The 22,670-nt window shown below is 39.8% G+C and overlaps 1 protein-coding gene across 2 annotated transcripts in view; it reads left to right on the forward strand.

The window, feature by feature from the left end:
• LOC140224644 (uncharacterized) overlaps window positions 1-22,670 on the forward strand; it is a 57,283-nt gene that overhangs the window by 9,119 nt on the left and 25,494 nt on the right. The window contains exons 1-2 of one of the 2 annotated variants that reach the window (XM_072300689.1): window positions 6,572-6,792; window positions 12,023-12,138. In XM_072300689.1, the coding sequence (XP_072156790.1) occupies window positions 12,070-12,138 (69 nt within the window). In that variant the 5' untranslated portion in view covers window positions 6,572-6,792; window positions 12,023-12,069. Of the gene's footprint in view, window positions 1-6,571; window positions 6,793-12,022; window positions 12,139-22,670 lie in introns of those variants that run through there. The other variant, XM_072300688.1, reaches the window with a different exon arrangement.

The raw sequence follows: 22,670 nt of genomic DNA on the forward strand, positions 1-22,670 counted from the left end.
GCCATTTAAACCTATGAAAAAGATCGATTATCAGGGTGTTCGCAGCGAACACCTTAGTAATCGATTCTTTACCATAGTTTCAAATGGCGAGATATCGATAATCGATTATTCACGCCACGCCACTGGCGGTGTCGGCATGAGACCCAAGAACAGTGGGTTACTCAGTCAGTCAGTCAAGTGATTTCTCGTTAGCTCGGGTGCCGTGCCTAATATAAAACCACGCATCTACCAGAGGCTCCCATAGGAGTTACGTGGGTCTTACTTAGCGGTGCTCATAACGCTACCTCTCCTTCCTCCGTGAGCCTGAGCATTCCGGTTCTCACTGTCTTCATTATTTTAAATGAGATAAAAATACTTAACAATGCCCCGACGGAGATAAAAGCAGGCACCAGGCGCATCGTAGAGCAACTTGTAATTTATTTTCCCATTTTGTTCCAAGCTCGTGCTTATCCGTCCCTCATCTGCGCTGAATTTGGACCTTATTCTCACTGGATTTCGGGGAATTTAAGGCACCGCGCATGGGACTGCGTCGGGTTGCGTACGTTTGTGGCGTGTATATGCTAATTTAAAAACGTGAAGAAAACGAGTTTGGACTTTCGGTTTTATCCTGGGCTCAAGGAGCACTGGAAGAATTTTGAAGGGAAAAAGATGGTGTTTGTCTCTCATTTTTTATCTCCAATTACTGAGCATATACAAATAGTATTGATTTGGCTTTATTCTATTCAAAAGATGCTTTTAAATAAAATCAAGCTGGACTGCACGTGAGGTCTAAACGGAACGATTTCAGTCCTCCATACTGAGCGCGTTTAAATACTCAGCAAAACACCGCGTCAAAATTTCAAACCATACTTTAAGGCCTGGGTACACGCTCAAATTTCCATCAATTTCGGATCAAATGGTGACTGGTGCCACATCCATCAAATACGCTGCAAAATTTGACCGCCTTTTATCATCATTTCGATCGAAAATTGACGGAAATTTGAGCGTGTAACCAGGCCTTTGTATTGTGCGCAATCATCAAAACGTTTAGAAATGAATAATTTCTGAAGCTTGCAAAAACGCCGGTAATAAAGGACGACCTCTCCCTCTCCATATCAAAACGAAACGGCTATCATCGACATTTGGGCAAACTTTATCTTAACATTTTTGTCAATTTCACGACAGTGTCAGGCCAAACTCTTGCGTAAAATATACCGTTGAGTTGTTGAAAATCAAGAGATGACGACAAGACAGGTCTCTTGAGCTCACACGGCACTTTGATACCACTATTCGTGCTTTATGGATGTGCTTGAGGTATCATCAAAATTGAAGGCGAAATGAGATATCTGGTCTTCACTCCAACTTTGCGCCGCACTTTAGGACGACCTTTTTCCATTGAAGCGAAACAACTATCCCAAGCTATTCGAGCACATCTATGGTAAAACTGCAAAACCTTACAACTTACCTTGCGACGTTGTAGATTTCCTATTGTATTTTGATTTTCCCGAAAATGACTAACCGTGACAGACACAGAGTTCAGTTATTTGGTGTTTTCATGCATCAGCGGATTTCTCAATTATGAATGGTTCTAAAGGAGAGTCCAATTTCGCTCTCCACAAATTTTAGACCCCTCCACCGATCCCCCAAAATCGAAAAAAAGGCAAAAAATCGACTGCTTGGTTTCTGGCCGATAATTCGGAATCCACTGATGTCCCGGGTATTTTTGTGGCACTCACTTGCAAGTAGATAAAATCGCTATTATTATTAATCTAATCGGAAATTTCTGCAATAAAAAATGTGTCCATCCCAGGGTGCCACCCCCAAAAAACCAAAATTTCGTTTTTAAGGTTTTTCGCTGGTGACCTCTTCCAAGCAATTTTAAATGTAAGTGTGCCCGTCCAAATGAATGTAGACTTAAAATGCTACGATTTTAAGTATCAACCCTCTCTCTAGGCGTAACCAGGCGGCGCCAAGGCCATGCCAAATTTACGGTAGCGAATAGCATTTTCCGGGGCAGTGTATCTCACGTTGTATATTCTGTACATGGTACTATAACATAGTGCTGATTTGGACTCAACATTTTTCCATGTTTGTGCATATTGGTGCCATTAGAGTACTACGTTTCACTCACCAACAAGATAGTATTTAGCAGGGTGCGATTTGGCAATTGACGTTTATTCTGCATGAGGTTGAGACTAATCCCTCAAGCCTAGATCGAGCATCTATATTCATGGCTGCATTGCATGAATATACTCATCGCTGCACCAGTTTCGGAGCACATTGAATGCGTGCCCACACGTTGAACATGCACGGTCGCCGCTCTATGCGCAAACCGCACACCACGATTTTCTAAAGCAGTAACGCAGCCGTCTCAGACGAAATGGAATGAGACTCCATTCAAACCGTCGCACTTTATCTGTGATTTTCAAATCAAGCATCTCACCCTCTGAAACAAATTTTTAAGAATATATCTGCCAGGGTATGAATATTTTCTACCTTCAACAGGGCCGGAAAAAGGGGATGGCTACATGGGCCGCGGCCCATGGCGGCAAAATGAAGGGGGCGGCAAATTCTGCAATCTTTTTTAATGTAGGTATCAAAAAAAGAGAGGAAAAATCGGATTCAGAAAATAAATTACAAACGAGGAGAGACGGCAAAATCTCTCATTTCCTGAGATTAAAAGTATAGTAATTTCTAATTTTGTCGTCTTTCGATGATACAAGAGACAACACGTTTAATTAGTCGAGTTAAGAGAGAAACCAAACACGCAATTTGACCTGGAACAGAGCGGCGCGGCGGTCGGCATGAAACGCATAGCCATAGCGCCTACAAGACTGCATGAATACTTCACGCATTGCGTCAAACACACTGCGGTCGGCTTGAAACGCATAGTGCCTATAAGACTGCATGAATACTTCACGCTTTGCGCCAAACAGTGCGGTCAGCAGCGGTCGGCGTGAAACGCATAGCGCCTACAAGACTGCATGAATACTTCACACATTGCGCCAACACAGTGAGGTCGGCGCGGCGGTGGAAGTTAACATTTTTAACCACATTTATGTTTGTTCTTTCATAATTTGTTCGTTCGTTTTTTTGCGATATATCGATTGTTCTGCCATTTAAACCTATGGTAAAGAATCGATTATTAAGGGGTTCGCTGCGGACACCCTGATTATCGATTATTTTCCGTAGGTTTAAATAACATAACAATCGATATATCGCAAAGCACGCCACACCACTGATTGTAGTTACGGCGTGTTTCCTGTATGGGGCGAAATTTGGAGATTGGGTCGTTCTATGACTTTGACTCAAGTCAGATGACTTTGAAAACAGGTGGGAACTGGATCGTCAAATCTTAATGGATACTTTGCACGTTAAAGACGGCACCACTGGCAAACTTTTTTCAGTTTTAGTAAAAAACTTACTCTGTACCCTAGTAATCGCTTTTGGAAAACGAGTTATAAAAAACGATTGGTAAATTTTTAAGTCAGTTTCAAATTGAATTTTTGGACGCATAATTTTATAGTGTACAAGTTTTCTCAATACAGGCTCAATCGTAGCTCATAAATGTGCCAGTATCAGTATCTCAACATTCTAAGAGAGTCTTCAACCTTTTAATGACGGATATTATTTTAATTGATCTTGAAATCTCCTTTAACTAGAAGAAAGTATGCTTTAAAAAAACGGATCTTTTTTGTTTTAAGACCGTTGACATTTTGCGAAAAAGTTCTCATTTTATTACGAGTCACCATCCTCCTCTCCTTTAACCTTAAACCCGCGCAAATTTTCCTCTCCATTATCGATTACTTCCATTTATCATGACGATATCGTGCTTTTATAGACGTTTCTGAACCTTCACTGAAAAAAAAACCACATTGGATCTAGAGTCCAGACTCTTAAAAACATCGACAAGAAAAAATACTCTTGATTCAATCGAATTTTTGCTTAAATCAAGAACCAAGCCTCTTAATTTGAGCGGATTTCCTTTTGATTTAAACTTAAATCTGATTGAATCAAGAGTATTTTTTCTTGTCAATGTTTTCAAGAGTCTGGACTCTAGATCCAATGTGTTTTTTTTCTAGTGTTCATTGACTGAATATTGCTTTGCGTTACAATTCCACTCCCCCGTTCTAAGACATAGTTGTCATTAAACGAGGAGCATGTTTTGATTTCTCCCAGGCCTAAGGGATATAGTTCGACAGCGCGTGTTGTGAAAGGCAACAATGCTGGTACAGTTCATCCTGTAATTGCTTGTCATAAATTCATGTGAGAGGTTCACCTACATGTTTAAATTCTTTGGATCTGGAAAAAGTTTCACCACGTTTGCGGCGCAAGCCAGAGCGGGATGAATATTCATCGCGTGGTCGCCGGAGGTGCCGAACTTTGCAAGAGACCTCTCCACCGATAACGCCTCGCCGGTAGCTTAAAGCTGGTCAGTAACTTACTATAAAACGAGGTGCGAATAAAATTAAAGAAATTGAGGGGCTATTTCATGATCTTTTCCCGTGAAAATGCATCAGGATTCAGACAGTATTTACATATTTTCTTACGGCAAGTTGGACCGCGTTAAACAGAAAGGAAGCAAGCCACAATAGCTATTGCCAAATTTTATCGGGCAATTTGATTTTTACATAAAAACGGTTGTATGGATATTTGTGTAAATTTCAGTGCGTTTCCTGCATAGCACGGAGTAAACTCCTTAAAATTTTCAAAGGAATCCACACTGAAGCTCTATCGTAAAAAATTAAATTGTCCAGTTTTTGGTAATAGCTGATGTGGATAACGACTCTTGTGGATAACACCCTTCATCACTAGGTGTCTTGTACTGATTAAAATCTGTAAACCTTACTCACGATAGTTTTCCGTTTTCCGCACGATCATTTTCTTTGAACGCAGATATTTTCATTATAAAAATAATGCACGGCCAACTTTTAATTTTTTAAATGAAATATTGTATTTAATTTTTAATCTTATCAATATCGCAAGGTTGCATTGGTGTGAGTTTTGACGAGCAAAAACACTGTTGGCATTTAATTCCGTGCGATTTCAGGAAGAGTAAGTTTATGAGGAAGAAAGATCCTCAGAGAGTTTTCCAGTTGTTTCCGTACATGTAACCATTGAGATCTCAGTGTCAGTTTGTAACGTATATCATTAGTTGAATGGAATATTAGTGGCTCATATTCTATCGCCGAAGTCGGAGCCTTGATAACTGTTTCTCAGTGTATGTCAAAAGCCTTAAAAACCTTAAGACGTCGCCAATTTTCCAATATAAGAATTTTTTTAAGTGAATTTTCCAGCAAATTTTCCTCACCTCCGAATCCAGTATTCTTCATTAGCACTGAATTGCTCCTCTTAGATTCAACCTCTTACTTGAAATACTCTACTCTTAACCTCTACTACTAAAATCAACCTCCTACTTAAATTATTTTTCTACGTGTAACCAATGTTTTTCCTCAACTATTTCTGACGTTTCAAAGGAAATTGTTGTACCAGTTCTATAACAAAGTTTTCCTCATGTGAATAAAGTTGGAATGCACCATATGCGGTTCTTGATTAAAAAAACACATAGAATTTGACAAACGTTCACATATATTAATTCCCTTCCTCAAAATAAAAAACACTAGCTCATTCCATTTTTTTCTTCTTTTCTGAAATAAAAACCTGTTCCCAACTTTTGAACTCAAAATAAAACACCCAGCTTGTATCCCAAAATCCCTCTTAGCTGCGTTCGAAAAAAAAGTCTCTTAAACCCAGATTCCAGACTCCTAAAAAATTAAAAAAAAAAAAAAAAAAAAAAAAAAAAAAAAAAAAAATTCCCTTGATTCAATCTGATTTTTGCTTGAATCAAGGGCGAAGCCTCTTTATCCAACCGAATTTTTTTTTGGATTCAGGAAAAATTCGATTGAATGAAGAGTATTTTTTTTGTCAATTTTTTGAAGAATTCGGGCTCTGCACTGAAAAAAAATTCTCGGCGTTTTTACCAAGGTCCGTTGGTACCTTTACCATCTCACTTTTTTTACCAATTATTGGTAATTTTACCAAGACAGACTGGTAAGCTTACCTAAAAACCTGTATTTTTACTGCTTTTTTCAGGTAAGAATACCACATTTATTGGTAATCAATTCCCGGTAACTTTGCCATTTTATCTCGGTAATTTTACTACAGTCGATAAAAAATGTTGTCGTTTTTACCAAGGTCCAGTAAAATTACCGAGAAAGTTCATTAATTTTACCGAGATTCACGGTAAAATTACCAATTCCATAAATGGTAATTTTACCAAGAAAAAACTGGGATCAAATAGAACCCTGAATTCTTGGTAATTTTACCCTTTTCTTAGTAAATACACCGAGATTTTTTTTTCAGTGTGGATCTAAGAGACACTAAATCCAGGGCGCTGCCGGCGAGCGGCAACAGTGGCGCGCTCTGAAAGTTCGCGGCTGCGTCTCGGGTCGAGGTGATAGGATGTTTGTGCACGGATCCTATTTACCATGTGTGGGTAGGAAGAACTGGAAGAAAGAAAGTTCGCCGTGAAGCCTCTCCTCTACGGTGCCGGGACGGAACGCACCAGTTCTTTCTCTCGTCCTAACCTCTCCCTCGGCCATGCCGCGGCTCATCCTCCGGACGCCTCAATTCATTAGCGGTTTTAATTTTAATCTCGTCGTTGACGTCGTCGTCGCGTTGGTCGCGTCACTTAGCGCATGCGGTCTAGCGGCTCTGCACAGTTACACGTCTGTACTTTATTCAGCCACACCACCTTTTTTTGCATTGTCGTGGATGATACCCGGACGTGGAGATATTTCCCGGATTTTTCTGGTGAGTGGGTCAGTGGTACTAGTCACAAAATGGGTCAATTTTGCTAATCTACACTGCAAAAACACACATTGAATCTACAGTCCAGACTCTTGAAAACATTGACAAGAAAAAATACTCTTGATTCAATCAGATTTTTGCTTAAATCAAGAACCAAGCCTCTTAATTTTAGCGGATTTCCTTTTGATTTAAGCTTAAATCTGATTGAATCAATAGTATTTTTTCTTGTCAATGTTTTCAAGAGTCCGGACTCTAGATCCGATGTGTTTTTTTCTAGTGTATGAGCTTAAACCAACACTGGAAAAAAACACATTGGATCTAGAGTCCAGCCTCTTAAAAACATCGACAAGAAAAAATACTCTTGATTCAATCAAATTTAAGCTCAAATAAAAAACCAAGCCTCTTAATTTAAGCGGATTTCGTTTTGATTCAAGCAAAAATCCAATTGAATCAAGAGTATTTTTTCTTTTCAATGTTTTCAAGAGTCTGGACTCTAGATCCAATGTGGGTTTTTTCCAGTGAATAGATCACAATCCTGAAAATAGCACAACTGACTCATCGTGTTTGAGCTTACAGATCAGCATAAAAGAGTAAGATCTCTGTAAACGCCAAGTTCTTACGTTTAATATTACTAGAAATATTGAGCATCAAAAAAATACAGCACATGCGACATCCAGTACAAGGGTGCATACCATTGTTTCCTCTATCTTGATGGCATCTTTGTTTTAAAACTTCGACCAACCAGTGCAAATTAAAGTTCCTCTAAACCGAACATAGCGCAATTTGGAATCCATTTTCGGTTGTTTCCATTTCTTTAGACTTCATGGATATCACAAACGAGCAAAAAGGCTGATTTAAACCGGTTGCAAAGATTATGAACTGGAATGTACCAGAGAACTGAGGCACTACGGAGAACAAACAAAATGAGAGAGGAAACGTACGGAGGGAATCCGAAAATGAGTTAACTAGAGATTACAAAAAGGTTACTGACTGTGTAATCTTCTTGACAGTTTAAGACATCCATGATCCCAAATGGCGCAGCTGACGGTACAAAGGGTCAAAGGGACTCAAGTGCAAATGTCTGCATCATAGATTAATGAAACACGGGTTGAAGAAACCATGGTATTCATCACTACGATGGATGACTTCATACACCGTGTTCTCTGATGAGCGATATCTATTGAGCGATATCTGATGAGCGGTACATCCGTCAATGCCGGTCGCAGATTCTTGAGGTTTCAACAGATCTCACATCCATAATTTTGGCCACACCTAAGTTTAAAACATCCAATTAGGATTATGTGACCAGCGCAACCGACCATCTAACCATTTTTCTCGGCCAAATTTTTTCCTCCCAAATCTCCCCAATTTATTTGTATCAGTTTCTATAGATTGCTTTCGACGTACAGACTCTTCATAATTTTTATCTCTTCTAACTCAACCGAACAGATATCTTCAAAAGAAGAATAAGTAAACACTAGGAGAAGGCAACGCTTTACACGTTTTCAGGGCATATCGATATGTTTGAAGAAGTCAAGGTGTGAAGTAAGATCTGTGCCACGGTACTTACACCTATTTCCATACTGTTTCTTTGAAACTCAGCGCCATGCAGTGGGTTAAAGTCAAATACTGAGAGATTGTGTAAAACGGTAGTTTTGTTGCCACTTGTCACTTCGTTAGATACATAAGATGTTAGTGTCAAATTACCTTTCTTGAGAACCCAGTCAAATTTTTATTTTAAAGACGAACATTGGTGTGTATTGTCATTGTCTTATCATGTCTCGTCAACTGTAAGCAAAATGTAAAATGATTGAAACCTTCTAATTATTTGAAATTGATTTGGAGATAGGCATTTTTTTCCTCGGTTAGAAATACGACAACAGTGTTTGTCGTTGTTATCCAGTCTAATTAGCGTATTGTTCGTTGGCTGCTACTGGACGGTAAACCTTTTCCCAAAACTGTTATTTCTGATTTTTTCGTTTCTCATCATGAATATCTCTAATGGACATCGTATAAAACACCAAGTTAATGTAAGTTGACCAACACCTTAAACCCCTCTAAGTATCTTAAATTGCAATGCATGTATAAGGGATTGGACAAGCAATGGACATTTATTCCTAGGAATGTGAATGCCACTTAAAATCATGTATACATTAATTTGAAGTTCACGATTTTTGCACTAATTATTCAAAACGCCATTAGAGAGTGAGTTTTTTCCTTGGGAAAATAAAATAATAATCTAGCTAATGCAACTTCTTCAATAAGTATAACCCTCAACATAGTATAAACATATGATGAGACATGTTGAGGGAATTTTATGCGCTTCAAGGTACTTCCTGGTAAAATTTATAAAAAAATTCGCAAGGTTAAAAGTCTTTAGGATTTTTTTGGTGTAAATTTGATCTCCAGTCTACTTCAGAGTTTCATCTGAAGGTCCTTCTTCTAGCACAAAATTTTACTTCAAGTCCATATTTTAAACATTTACCACCAATTTTCCTCTCTGAGAGCAAGTCCATGCAGATTATTATTATTTTTTCTTTATTTAATTTTAAAAAAAGTCTAGCACAAGTAGACACTATTTAATGCGGGAATAATGAATAGATAGAGTGGATAGTCTAAAATGTTTAGGTAGGACATAGATGCAGATGGACACTTTGCCACGGGATGCTGGAAGTAATAAATGAGAGAAAGAGAGGAAGGAAGGAAGAGAAGTGGGCACGTGAAATTTCTCGCAACAGTGAAATAGCTGGGTAGGCGCATTTAAAGTGTTAATTGTTTCTCGCCATCTAACTAGCCTCTGACCCACTCACAGCTTCCAGTGTTGCAGAATTGTGCAAATCAAATTTATAATGGTCATAGTTTTTTGCTAAACAGAATAAATGCAGCATCAACATCATTCGGTAAGATCCTATGAGAGAGAGCTGAAAATTTATTTTGAACGGATTTAGAAATGGGCTAGATAGAAAATCCATGTCTTCCTATACTATAAATTCTCTGACCCTCCCTCCCGTAATTTTTCATTTTTAGAGGCAGTCTGTTTTGCCATTCTACTGGGTCGATTTCTATGATTTTTGCGGCTATCAACGGTTGATAATCTCTCAATGAGTCCACTCTATTCAGAATCTATTCAGAGGCCTAGGCTCCTCCACATTACGTGATAAAATTGCAAATTCTCCCATTTAAACAATGTAAATTTTCAATTTTTGTCACAGTTTGTCCTACAAATCTATCAGGTCAATTTCCATTATGTTTGCGACTATTGGTATAGGAGTCCTTAGATGAGCCCGTTTAATTCAGATTAACTCAAGGAATCCACAAAGCGGGTTTCTGGGGATTACGAGCCGCATGGCGGCCAGGGGGCGCACCCCTCAGCATTAAAATAACCCACATGTGATTCTTGCTGGATATGCTTTTCAAATATGCGCTGAAAATGTGTGCATGAAATTATGCTTCAAGATTTGTGCCTTACAATCTCACAACATTCCTCATCCTAAAATAATCATTTACTCGGAGACTTTAACGAACGGCTGGAAATGTAAGAGATATACCGCATCGTTTGCTGATTCCTACTAGCCATTGAATTTAGCGGAAGCTACTTGATCCTTTTATGGACTGTGTTATACTTTACTTATACGTGAATCTGTGGGTCATTTTTGAAAACAAATATTTTTCAAGTGTACTACTGAATAAAATTCTCAACTCATAAAATGACCCAAGATGAAGAGTATTTTCACCCACATAACAAGTCATTAAATCTCGATGAAGCTCAAAATTTCAATTTCACACAGATAAATGGACAATCCACAGCCAGGAGTGTCTAATTTAGCCAATTTTCTGCAACTCGTATGATAAAGGACCATACGAAAAAAGGGTAAAAGTGCATTTGTTACTTATGAGATTGCGCAGCGTTCGATGAATTGCATTTCCAATTAATCAATGGTTTTTTTTTTTTTTTTTTTTTTTTTTTTTTTTTTTTTTTTTATATATGTTCGCCTTCTAGGAAACCTATTCCAAATGCATGAGGTAATTTTTTCTAAATATTCCATGCAAGGTTAACTGAATTTTTACTGTAGTAAAATAACGGTGAAGTTGCACAATATTCGCAACACTATGTGGACGTGTGCCCTGCATACATCGGTCATAAACAGTGGCGTGGCGTGCTTTGCAATACATTGATTGATCTGCCATTTAAACCTATTGGAAAGAATCAGAAAATAGGGTTCACAACGAACACCTTAATAATCGATCTTTTACCTTGGCCTCAAATGGGAAAATAACGATAATCGATCATTCAAGCCTCAAAACTGGTAATAAAATGAGTTTTTATGACGATGATCTGGCACGAGGCAGCGGATTCACTCCTAGCCACCATGCCGGTCCTTTTCGCTGTGTGATTCATGCATTCCAAGGCGCGGTACACCACCTGCTCCTCATCACGCAATTTTCGCTGTTGTTGCCGCGCCCTCCTTGTCGTCGCTTGGCCGATTTTTGTTTGTTGGCTCACGTCTCTCGGCTCTTCGGTTTTCGGCAAGATTATCATGGTGAAAGACTTCCACGCTGCCGTGCTTTAGGAAAAACGCCGTATGAGCCTTTACACGTTGCCAGATTTCCGTTACCAAGAACCAGATTTACTGGAAAACGTTTGAATATTTTTTTTTCGAATTTTTCAGATAATTTTGTTCGCAGTTTGATCCAACATATCTCAAAATTTGACGGGAAAATACGCGTAACTTTTCTCAAAAATACATGTCTTATCCGGAGAAATTCGGCAACTCTCGAATGTTCATACGGCGTTTTTCCATACTACGGCAGCACGGTGTTGTTGCCATTTTTTGGTAAACCTTGGAAATTTATGGATTTGGCGGGGCATGGAACCGATATACCTGTAATTTTTTTTTGTTTGTTTATTTGCCGCATTTAATTAGTACAAAGAAGACGTTTTCATACAATTAATGAAAGAGGAGATAAAGAAAATGCTACATAGGGTATATAAAAAGAAAAAAGGACAGAGGCCTCTGAAAGAGACTGGAGGCTAGGCGTTGGAGGACAGGACTTCCATTGAGTAAAGGAAGTAAACCTGTAAATACAGAAAGATCCAGCAGTGTTAGCACCCATCTCTGAGGGAGGAGAATTCCACAACAGTTCACGATTTCCCCCACTTTTAATTTTGAGCTTTTGTCTTATTTTTTGGCAAGAAAAATTTCTGAACCATTTGTCGTTTTTAATGTTTCAGATCTGGTCACACACCCCTTCGCCCTTTGATTTCTTGGGCCGCCAAGAATGAAGAAAGAACTGTACCACACAAGCAGAGCAGCCGTTCCAGTATTCGTGTTTGTATGCTTACTACAGGTAATTTGGAACATCTTTTATTTACAATAAAATTACACAATCATAACCATAAATGGATTGCATTTTGCAAAAAGGAACCACTAGCATTGCAATGATGCAAAGATTGTGCAACTTCATCCTTTGCAATAAAATTGCGGAAATCGTGAAAAACTATGAAATTCAGATGGTAATATTTGTCTTAAATTTACAGTTTTTAGCGAGTAAAATAGAAACTATTAATGGATGATCGGGTTTTTCTTCCAAGACAAAAGAAATTGCACAATCTTAGCAACATTGCTATGCTAGTGGTTCCTTTTTGCAAAATGCAATCCAAATAATCGGTTAGCAACACTCATCGTAGGTACATTTTACTTAGTTTTGGGTTTCCATTTGATTAGAGTCTCAATCAAAACTACTCAGTAACTTTTCTCTTGAATGAATGGGTAATCGTGACAAATTTACTTAAAAGTGATCTTAACATTTTAATAGAAATGTTGTAAAAAAGTATGCTAAGCTTACTCTCACTTCAGTAAGTAGGATGAAACGTCGGAAATTGCAATCAGAGGACTTTCCTTAGTTTCGTTTGAGTAACTTATCGACTGAACGTAAAATGTTCGCTTGACAGAAAAGTTCATTTCCTTCAATGACAATAAATCTAGTGCATCAGTTCAGACCTCTCACACGTCCTTCAATCCTCCAAAGCAATTTCCTCCACCGCGTTACATGAAAATAATTGCTGCTCATACATGTGCAGTAAGTGGCAAGTGTTCATACAGCATTAAATTGCAATTTCTTGGAACATCCAATAGATACTGCATCGGTCAATAGCTCACTTAGGTCGGAGAATAAGAAAGTTTCCACTCTAAATATTTTGATAGCGTCTATCTCTTGAGGCAACCGAGCTTATTAGCTGCGATGCCAAGTGTAACTTGGAAAATATGATTTAAACTTGTAAACTTGGATACAATTATGACATATTGCCAACGTTGCATTTATTGGTCTCGTCTTAAGTGAGTATCGCCTAACTAGGCTTACGATTCGCATCAACATACTCGTCGCAGTACTTGACGGATTTCGCGTGGAGCATATGCAACGATTTTGAAAAGTTAGCAACAATGTTTTTTCTACTTTTAAATGTAAGTTGAACAATCGATTTTGGGTGCGTCAGCCTGTCTCATCTAGAATCGATATATTCAATGTATTGAAATGAAGTATCTACAGTGTTGCCAACTTGCTGGAATTGCCTCTGGTTTGAATTCCTTTCAATCAGAGTTTCCCAAGCAATGGAGTTCTTACATGTGCAAGGGATTTGCGATCTAAGTACTTTTTTCTTGCGTAAAATTTTGTGATAAACACGATGGTGCCACTGGTTTTCCCTGAAACGAACTCCAAAACTCAAAAAAAGTTCCAAAGTTGAGGCCATAATGGAGGGATATCCCACGCAATCTTGAGAGTCCACCTGTTATTATTTCTAGTCAAACCCTCCATGCAAAGATAGGGAGCAAATACAACAGCAGAGTTGCCGTGTTCTCAATTTTGGAAGCCCCAAACAAAGTGGCAGGCCTGTTAATGATTTCGTTGCCTATCTTTGCATGGAGAAGTGGACTCGCAGAATAGCGTGGGATATCCCCTCCATTACGGCCTCAACTTTGAGGGCCTTTTGTGAGTTTTGGAATTTGTCTCAGAGAAAACCAGTGGCACTATAGTGTTTCTCGCGAAATATCACATAGGGATCGGTACTTAAATCGCAAATTCCTCATACGTTCAAGATCTCCATTTTCAGCGCCCTGAAATCAGATAGGTTTCCAAATTAATAAGCTTGAAAGTTGAGTCCGAGCTTGGTAGCAGAAAATTCAGGAGTGTGCGCTGCACTGAGGATGGGTCCAATCTGACCCGAAACGCGTCTGCAGTTGCCTTCCTGAATGGTCGTAACTATAGTATTGCACCAACAGCACATCTCTTTGAGGGAAAATTGTGCTCATGTGAGCTTTTTCCCTCTATTTTGATATGTTCAGCTTTACGCTGATTTTTAACGCACATTGGCTACGTCACCAACTTTTTCTTAGCTTGAAAGTATTAAAAGACACCGTCTCGCTAAAGCAAAAACTAAAATTTTCCTATGGGAAGTGCATTGCACGATACTCGAATAAAATGAACTTTTCAAGTGGCAACATGGAATAACTTTTACTGTATGATGTGAGATGACGAGATAAAGCACTGCGGCAGAGCTCCAGAGAGAAGGCCAGGAAATATTTAGCTAAAAGAGTGTGATGATGAGAGTTCCTCTGGAACGTCAGGCGCTGTGCACGTAGAGACTTTAACGCACGGATAGAAAAGTGAACAAACAATTTATTTCATTTTTTGAAGACTTATTGACAGTTCATTTTGTACAAAATTAACTCTTCGTTGATCATTTCCCGTCTCTTAGCTCTTCCTAAATATTTTAAGAAAAGATGCATGTTCCAGCAAAAATTTCATATCGCCAATAAGCGTGACGGAACTTTTTACTAAGTTTCCCGGTGGCTTTTTCAGCTTGAAAGTGTTGAAAAGACACTGTCCCGCCAAAGCGAAAACTAAAATTTTCCTATGGGAAGTGCAGTGCGCGATAATCGAATAAAATGCGCTTTTCAAGCGGCAACATGGAATAACTTTTACTGTATGATATGAGATGACGGGATAAAGCATTGCGCCAGGGCTCCAGAGAGAAGGCCAGGACGCGGACGATTCTGCCGGGCGAAAATATGCAGTAGTATCTCGGCGGAGGGGGGGGGGGAGGGAGGTGAATTGCTATCACTACCATATCTAGTTCCGTTACAAATCCTCCTTATTTTCCGTTCCGCTTTTGCTTTCTCTCGACGAATCGGATGAATAATGCATGTTCCGATGGTTGCATACGGAGCGACGCCCGCCCATCGCGCGGGTGGCGTCGCATCGGCCTCCGGAGGCACATGAGACATGAGTGATCAGTGCAATTCAATTGGACGTATTTCTGCCAAACGGAACTATGTGTATTATGACGTGAGCTCTGTTATGCACATATTCTTATGAGTCTCAGGGCTCATGTCTAAATGCACCTAGTTCCGTTTGATAGAAATACGTCCAATTTATTTACGTCCACTGTCCTTCTCGTCCGTCTCGAGTGAGTATCACGGGATCGGAGGCGGGGCATATATTTTAATGGCAAGCCACTTTCATTTGGGCCGCGGTAAGCAGAAAAGCACCAAGTCACATCGGATATTGCCAAATTTAATTGGTAAATTTAATTTTTTACATGAAAACGGTCGTGCGGATTTTTGGGCAAATTTCGGCGAATTTTCTGCATAGTGCGAAACAAATTTCTCAAAAATTTCAAAGGAATACGCACAAATGTTCCCTTGTGAAAAATTAAATTGTCCGGTTAAAATTGGCAATATCGGTTCGTTTCTGATGAACGCGGCCATTTTGTGATGTTACTAAGTGAATTTGCCTTTGTTGATTGATCTGTCAATAGACCGTTCATCGAGGGCACAAAATTTACCTTTTCAAGGATTAATGAAAAATTCTGCAAAATTTGTTACAAATACACGATAAATTCCCCCTTTGAACCCCCCCCCCCCCCCTCGACTCTCAACACTTCTGTTCGGCTTGCGCAAGATTTTTTCCAAATATTTAGCCAAGTTAGTGTGATAATGAAAGTCTTCCGGGAGCATCAGGTGCTGTACATTTAGAGACTTTAACGCGCGGATAGAAAAGTTAGCAAACAATTTATTTCATTTTTTTAGGACTTATTGTCGGTTAAGTTTATAAAAAATTTAACTATTAATTGATCTTTTCCCTTCTCTTAGCCCTTTATAAATAGTTTGAGGAAGAAAGAGTGCATGTTGTAGGAAAAATGTATGGCGGGAATAATCGTTACGGAACATTTTCTTCAACCGTCTTCGGCGGCTTTACTCCAAGAATGAACAATCACTGTGTTTAAGTGCGCGTGCAGTTACGATTCTTAGAAGTTGGCAACACTGATTTGCTTAAACTTAAATGCATGTAAAACAATCAATTCTTGATGAGGCAGCTTCCCTCACCTAAACTCGATATTTTCAATGGATTTAAATGGGAAAAAAACAATGTTGCCAACTTTCAAGAATCCCCACTAAGCCCATATGTGTGTTTCTCTGTAAAAGCTACCTGGAAAAGTATACTTCAGCTGGGAACCTCATTCCCGGGAACGGAAAAGTTCCCACGTAGATCCCGAAGCGAGCGACTTATCTTTTCCCGGGAGGAATAAACCGATCGGCCGGTCAAAGCGGAGCGATCTACGGTGGAGCTTTCGATTTATCGTCCCGGAGAGGAATAAAAAAGCTCTTTCACCCGGGGATCAGCGGCGCGGCGACGGGGCGATCCGGAGATGGACCGCGGCTTGGCCGGCGTTTGGGTGAAAAGAAATCAATCAGAGAGGCGGATCGGCGGAATTAAAAAGTGAAAAACGGAAAACGAAATGAATGGATCGGGGAGCAGTGGAAAGTCGGAGAAACGGAGGTCGGAGTGATCGTATTTGGCACATACATCGTTTTAATTGTCACATTAGTGAGTTTTTACGAGCGCCGGTATGGAATCGTGCGGGCAGTCACCGCAACATGGTATCGGCCAGACTCCCGCCCCGCGCCGCGCCGCGCCGCCGCACAGTGGATCGAGTCAATAGGAGAGGTCGGACATGAAATTTTTAACTAAAACTGCACATTTTAATGTTTAAATCGTCATATTTTATACAACAAGGGGTGGTTCTGATAGAAAATTTCACGAGAAAACCAATGAAACCACTTTTAAAACTTCAAAGTTTTGTAAAAATGGGGTTATAAGCGTTTAAAGTTTCCAAATTTTGTCCGACCTCACCAATTGACTCGATCCACTGTGCGCGGCCCCGCCGCGCGACGCTCGCCCGCGCCCGCTTGCAGTTGCCACTCACCGAGTCACTAAGTCATCGAGTCAACGGGCTCTCTCGCACAGTGGAACTGGAGCGGCTCCGAAAAAAATTTACATGCGCCAACATCCGGTTACATCAGCGATGGTTTTCCCCCGACCTCCTCTCGCCCTGACGCGGATCCGGAGAAATTCCGGGCACTGAGACAAATTTCGCCGTGTGAGCCTTGGTTGGACCGCGTTTAGCAGAAGAGTACCAAGCCACATCACCTATTGTCAAATGGACGTATTTCTATCAAACGGAACTAAGCGCCAATTTGAGTTCCTTTTGAGGAATGTAGAATCCCGGATAGCGCGTTCTGTCAAACGGACCTAAGCGCCGTGGAAAAGCATTGCGAGTATAGGACGGAATAAGCCGGACGCCCGATTCCGCCGCCAATCCAAGTCCCCCTCTACCTTCCTCACCCTATGGCGCTTAGGTCCGTTTGATAGAAATACGTCCAAATTTAAACGAGCAATTTAATTTCTTGCCGGAGAACGTTCGTGCGGATTTCTTTAAAAATTTAAAGGAATTTGCTTCGTACTGTGCAGAAAATTCACTGAAATTTGCACAGAAATCCGCACAACCGTTTCCATGTGAATAATTAATGTGTCCAATTAAATTTGGCAATAGCTGATACGGCTTGGTTCGTTTTTTCCTAACGCCATTATTATTACTATATTGTTAAGGAAGACTTGGTGTTTTTAAAGCACGTATTTGACTTAGTATTTGCACAAATATACTCATTTTTGCAGAGAAACGCTCATTTATGAACATTTTTTGTCATCGGAATCTGATGATTGACAGTGAAATTGTTTATGTTAGAAGGTTGGCTGTCCTTTTGGTCCCAAAGGACTCTATTTTTACTCTCCCAATATGGGTACTCCAACCGTAGTAAGGTGTTCTGTGTCCAGCACATGTCATGGACAACGGATGAACCCAAAGAGGCTGCAAAATAGTTTGATCCATCACAAATGTGTACTTTTCACTCAAATCGATGTTATTTTTGTTGTAGTGGAAGCAAAAGCAAGAGGTGCACTTTAAGAAGTTGTATAATTTCATTACATCCAAAAAAGTATATTCAATTAAACGGGAATGGGTTTGAAGGACCGTTATTCGCCTCGTAAGCGTAAGACGCTGTTATAACCTCGTTCGTAAAAAGATAATCAGCGGACCAATTTTGGGATTAATTATTTGAATTGATATGTGAGCCCTCTCACCCATGGTATTAGCTCTCTCTCTTTTCAAAATTATCCTTATAAGGTGAAAAAGAAAGGGTGAGACATCTACATAGACGCGCAAGCTAAATCGAAACCAAATGTATGAGGCTAAAGTAGACGAGAAAATCGATTAATTAAACTCGGTTTTCAGCATTTTTTCAATGTAACACCAGCATTTGATTCTTATCGCAATTTTTTAAACAGCGCCTGTAAATGCCAAATCAGCATTCAATTTTTGACCGTGCACTGGAAAAAAAACACATTGGATCTAGAGTCCAGACTCTTGAAAACATTGACAAGAAAAAGGACTCTTGATTCAATCAGCTTTAAGCTTAAATCAAAAGGAAAACCGCTCAGATTAAGAGGCTTAGCTCTTGATTTAAGCTTAAATCTGATTAAATCAAGAGTATTAAGCGGTCAGCCGATCGGCAGCGCTTTTTGATTTCGACTTGCCTCTAGAATACTAGTATACTAGTGCTAATTCGTTTAAATGGCGCACCAGCTCATCGATGTGTAGGCTTTTTGGGGGGTCCAGTTTTAAAAAAAATAAAGCTGTGATAACCGTATTTTATGCTTTTAACGTAATGCGCGGGTAGTTACGATCGTTTGTCTATAAGAAATTTCCTTAGCGGTAGGTAGAGTAATTCTTATCGAAATTGATCGTTGAAAACAAAAGAAGCCTTAAAAAAACGCGCCTGATGAGCTCAACGGTGGCTATCATTTTCGGGAAACGAAAAAACGCGTTTACGGTTTCCTTGGTAACCTTTGTTTGCTATCAGCTGATCTTTTATTTCCATTTCCCAGCCAAGGCGACGGAGTTTATACTTCCTTTCTTCACTAAATACAATTACTAACATCTGAGCGCTTTTCTAATACGACAGTATTAGAACTTTCCCGCTTGTTTTTTCTTGTCTATGTTTTTAAGAGTGTGGACTCTAGATCCAATGTGTCTTTTTTCCAGTGGGTACTCTATTTGTACACAATTATTTTGTTACGGGTGCAAATTCAACTGTTCCTAGTCCATGACACTTGAATCTACTGTAACTGGCTCGGCAGGTCACCGCATTGATCAACGATTGGAGCTTGAATCCTTTCTCCCGCTCAATGCGGCGTGGTCATGCCTCTCTATTTCACTCCCCCCCCCCCCCCCCGGGCCCCTTTTGGGGGGTTTCGGTCAGCTCGTTTTTTTTTCTAATCCTTTTAGGGCGATCCCGCGGCAGATCATCGCGCTCCGTTCCCACTATCAACCTGCTCTCGTTCTAGGTCATTTATACGAGAGGCAGCTTCAACGTAATCAAAATTAAATATCTTTCTCTGTTCGCCGTCTAGTTTATTACTCTTTAGACGCGCATGAACTGTAACTATTCGTGGAATAATATACTCGGGTTTCATTCGTGACTTGCTCTCTGCTATCAGAGGTTAGGGATTGAAGGACGCTTTTCCACTTTGTGTAGTACTAGAAGATTATGGTTTTACTCGACTCTCGAGTTAGAATAGGGAAAACGGTTGCGCAAGTTGTGATCGCCCTGTTTTCTGAATTTGAGAAACAGCGATAACACCTCTCAGATTCGGGATAGCTTCACCCAAGTTAATGAAATATTAATCTACAATATTCACATTGCTCTTTTAATTCTTTTTAAGGAAATAAATTGAACGACAGTTCTGCCCTGCTAAGGAAAAACGCCGTATGAACATTCGAGAGTTGCCAAATTTTCTTCGATAAAATGTTGATTTTCGCGGACAGTCATGCATATTTCTCTTTGAAATTTTCAGATGTATTTTGTTAAATCGTGAACAAATTCGCCTGAAAAATTTGATGTAAATTTTCATGTAAAATTATTACAATTCTCCGAGTAAATTCGTTTTTATTGAATGAAACTTGGAAACATTTGAAGGTTCATGTGTCGTTATTCCCTAGCACGGCAGAGTTGTCGATACAATCTGCTTTTGTAGAGTGAATGCGGAGGAAATGTTAGGCAATCAATTTGGCTTCTTTACATGTAAAAATATTCATTAAGAAATACATTTCCAAACGCTGAAACTTAGACTCAGGCAATCAATTTGGCTTCTTTACATGTAAAAATATTCATTAAGAAATACATTTCCAAACGCTGGAACTTAGACTCTTATTTCGGAGTCCAGTTACCGGAATGTCTTTTTTTAAGCTACAAATTATCTTAAAAATCCTGGAGAAGAAGATAACTTAGGGTTTCAAAAACTTCTTCTCCTACTTTTTATTATATCCGCGACTATCCTAGAACCAAAAGACAATGTAAGTTTCTGGTGGCATTTAATTTTCTCCTTCAGTAGGTATGCCACCTATGGATGGAATTGTTAATAATCCTTTTATGGAAAATTACAAGAGAACAAGTGTTTTGAGAGAACACCCGTTGACCATGCACGCAAAAATCGCAACAAATCCTGTACCAGAGTGATCAGAAAAAAATATCCGAAAAAATTTAATAGAATGGAGGCAGAGGTCCGTGATTTTGCACTTTCGATATCGATATAATAATCTATTTAGACTCTTTTTTTATTTTCAATTTTTGAATTTAAATGAAGAGAAAGCGATGATTATCACACTTCAAAAAATAAGACTAAAAATAATAATAACTTACAACCACTCTCGCATATAATTTTCTACTCGACCAAGGGTAGTTCCCATCGACTGCGGCAAATTTTCGGTTCACCACAAGCGCTCATGAATTTGAGTCAATTTCGTGACGCACCCACAGCGCTAGAATGCGAGTATGAGCCGTGGAGGTGCGATTTAACAAGACTGATGACTTGCCAAACCTCCTACTAAAGTTCGTCCTCGTCAAAACGACTAAAACAATAGAAGATATCCGGTATTTAATCCGGTGTTCGGCAATGCTGGCGGCTCGGTCGGCAAAGGAGTGATTATAGGCAAGAGGCAACAAGCCAGGCCTTGTTTGCCAGGTTAGGACCCGGCGCGCCGAACTTTCGTCTCGAGCTTGGGTCGGCTCGTCCCGCGCCGGCAACTGTGAGGCAACCTATAACATTGACCCTATTCTCGGCCACTTTCTACCTTGTCTGGTACACTCCAAAGTTCTTTGATCCGAACAAGTGCTACCGGCCGCCGCGCCGCGCCACGCCGCGGCGCTCCTAGTCGTCCATGCTCGTCAGCCTACACGCAGGAATGCCACATCGAACTTTCGTCAGATCTTCCTCTAAAGTTGCTTGCCGCACTGGTAAAAAAAAACACATTGGATCTAGAGTCCAGGCTCTTAAAAACATCGACAAGAAAAAGGACTCTTGCTTTAATCAGATTTAAGCTATTAAATTAAGAACCAAGCCTCTTGATTTGAGCGGATTTCCTTTTGATTTAAGCTTAAATCTGATTGAATCAAGAGTCCTTCTTCTTGTCAATGTTTTCAAGAGTCTGGACTCTAGATCCAATGTGTGTTTTTTTTTTTGTTTTTTTTTTCCCAGTGCGTATGGAGCTTTTGCGTGCGTTGGGAATTTAAAGTACTGATTCCTGTCTTAAATTTTGCGAGAAACACGAAAATGCCACTGAAAAAAAGTTTCACAATCTCAGCAATACTTCCAGCTGATGTAGTCGCCAGCCATAAGAGTAGTTGCACTAACTAAAAGTGTAAAGGCTTTAGCCAGCGGTATAGTTAATCCAACCACACTTTGTCGCTTGGCTGACATTAAGGCGTAACTACAAATTGAGATGAGCCCGGAAAAGCATTGAATTTACGGAGGAGAGGGTTCATTGCCGAATGTAGTCACGCCCTTATGTCAGGTGACGACTTATGCTGACTGAGGGAACCAACTAGAGGTATGGTTAATCTAACCACTCTCTCAGCTGACTATAACCATACCTCTGGCTTGTGCAACTACTCTAATAGCTAGCGCCAAAATCAGCTAGGAGTATAGTTGGGATTAATATAGTTTTTTTCCGTGCGCCACTGGTTTTCTCTTAAACAAATTCCAAAACTCCAGAAAAAACTCTGAAAGTTGAGGCTGGAATGGCGGGGATACCTCACGGTATCCTGAGAGTCCACCTCTGTATCAAGTCTAACTTTGGAAGCTAAGGTAGGGAAAAAGTTCGTCAATAGGATTGCCACTTTGAGAAAGAAAACTTTTGTGAGAGAATTGAATCCTAACCCTTACTGGTAACCCAGTCGCAGTTCCATCAAAAGTCACCCCGAATGCCTTAGAGAACTGTCAATGGAGTTATTCTATGTGGAGGGGCTTTGCAATTTAATCACTGTTTCCTATGTATAATTTTGCAAGAAGCAGGATGGTGCAATTGGTTTTCTCTTAAACAAATTCCAAAACTTTAAAAAGCTCTCAAATATGAGGCTAGAATGGAGGGGATATACCACGCTATCGTGAGAGTCCATCTCTATATCAAGTCAAACTGTCCATGC

Source organism: Bemisia tabaci, chromosome 5 (genome assembly GCF_918797505.1).
Source record: "Bemisia tabaci chromosome 5, PGI_BMITA_v3".
Classification (NCBI taxonomy): Eukaryota; Metazoa; Arthropoda; class Insecta; order Hemiptera; family Aleyrodidae; genus Bemisia; species Bemisia tabaci.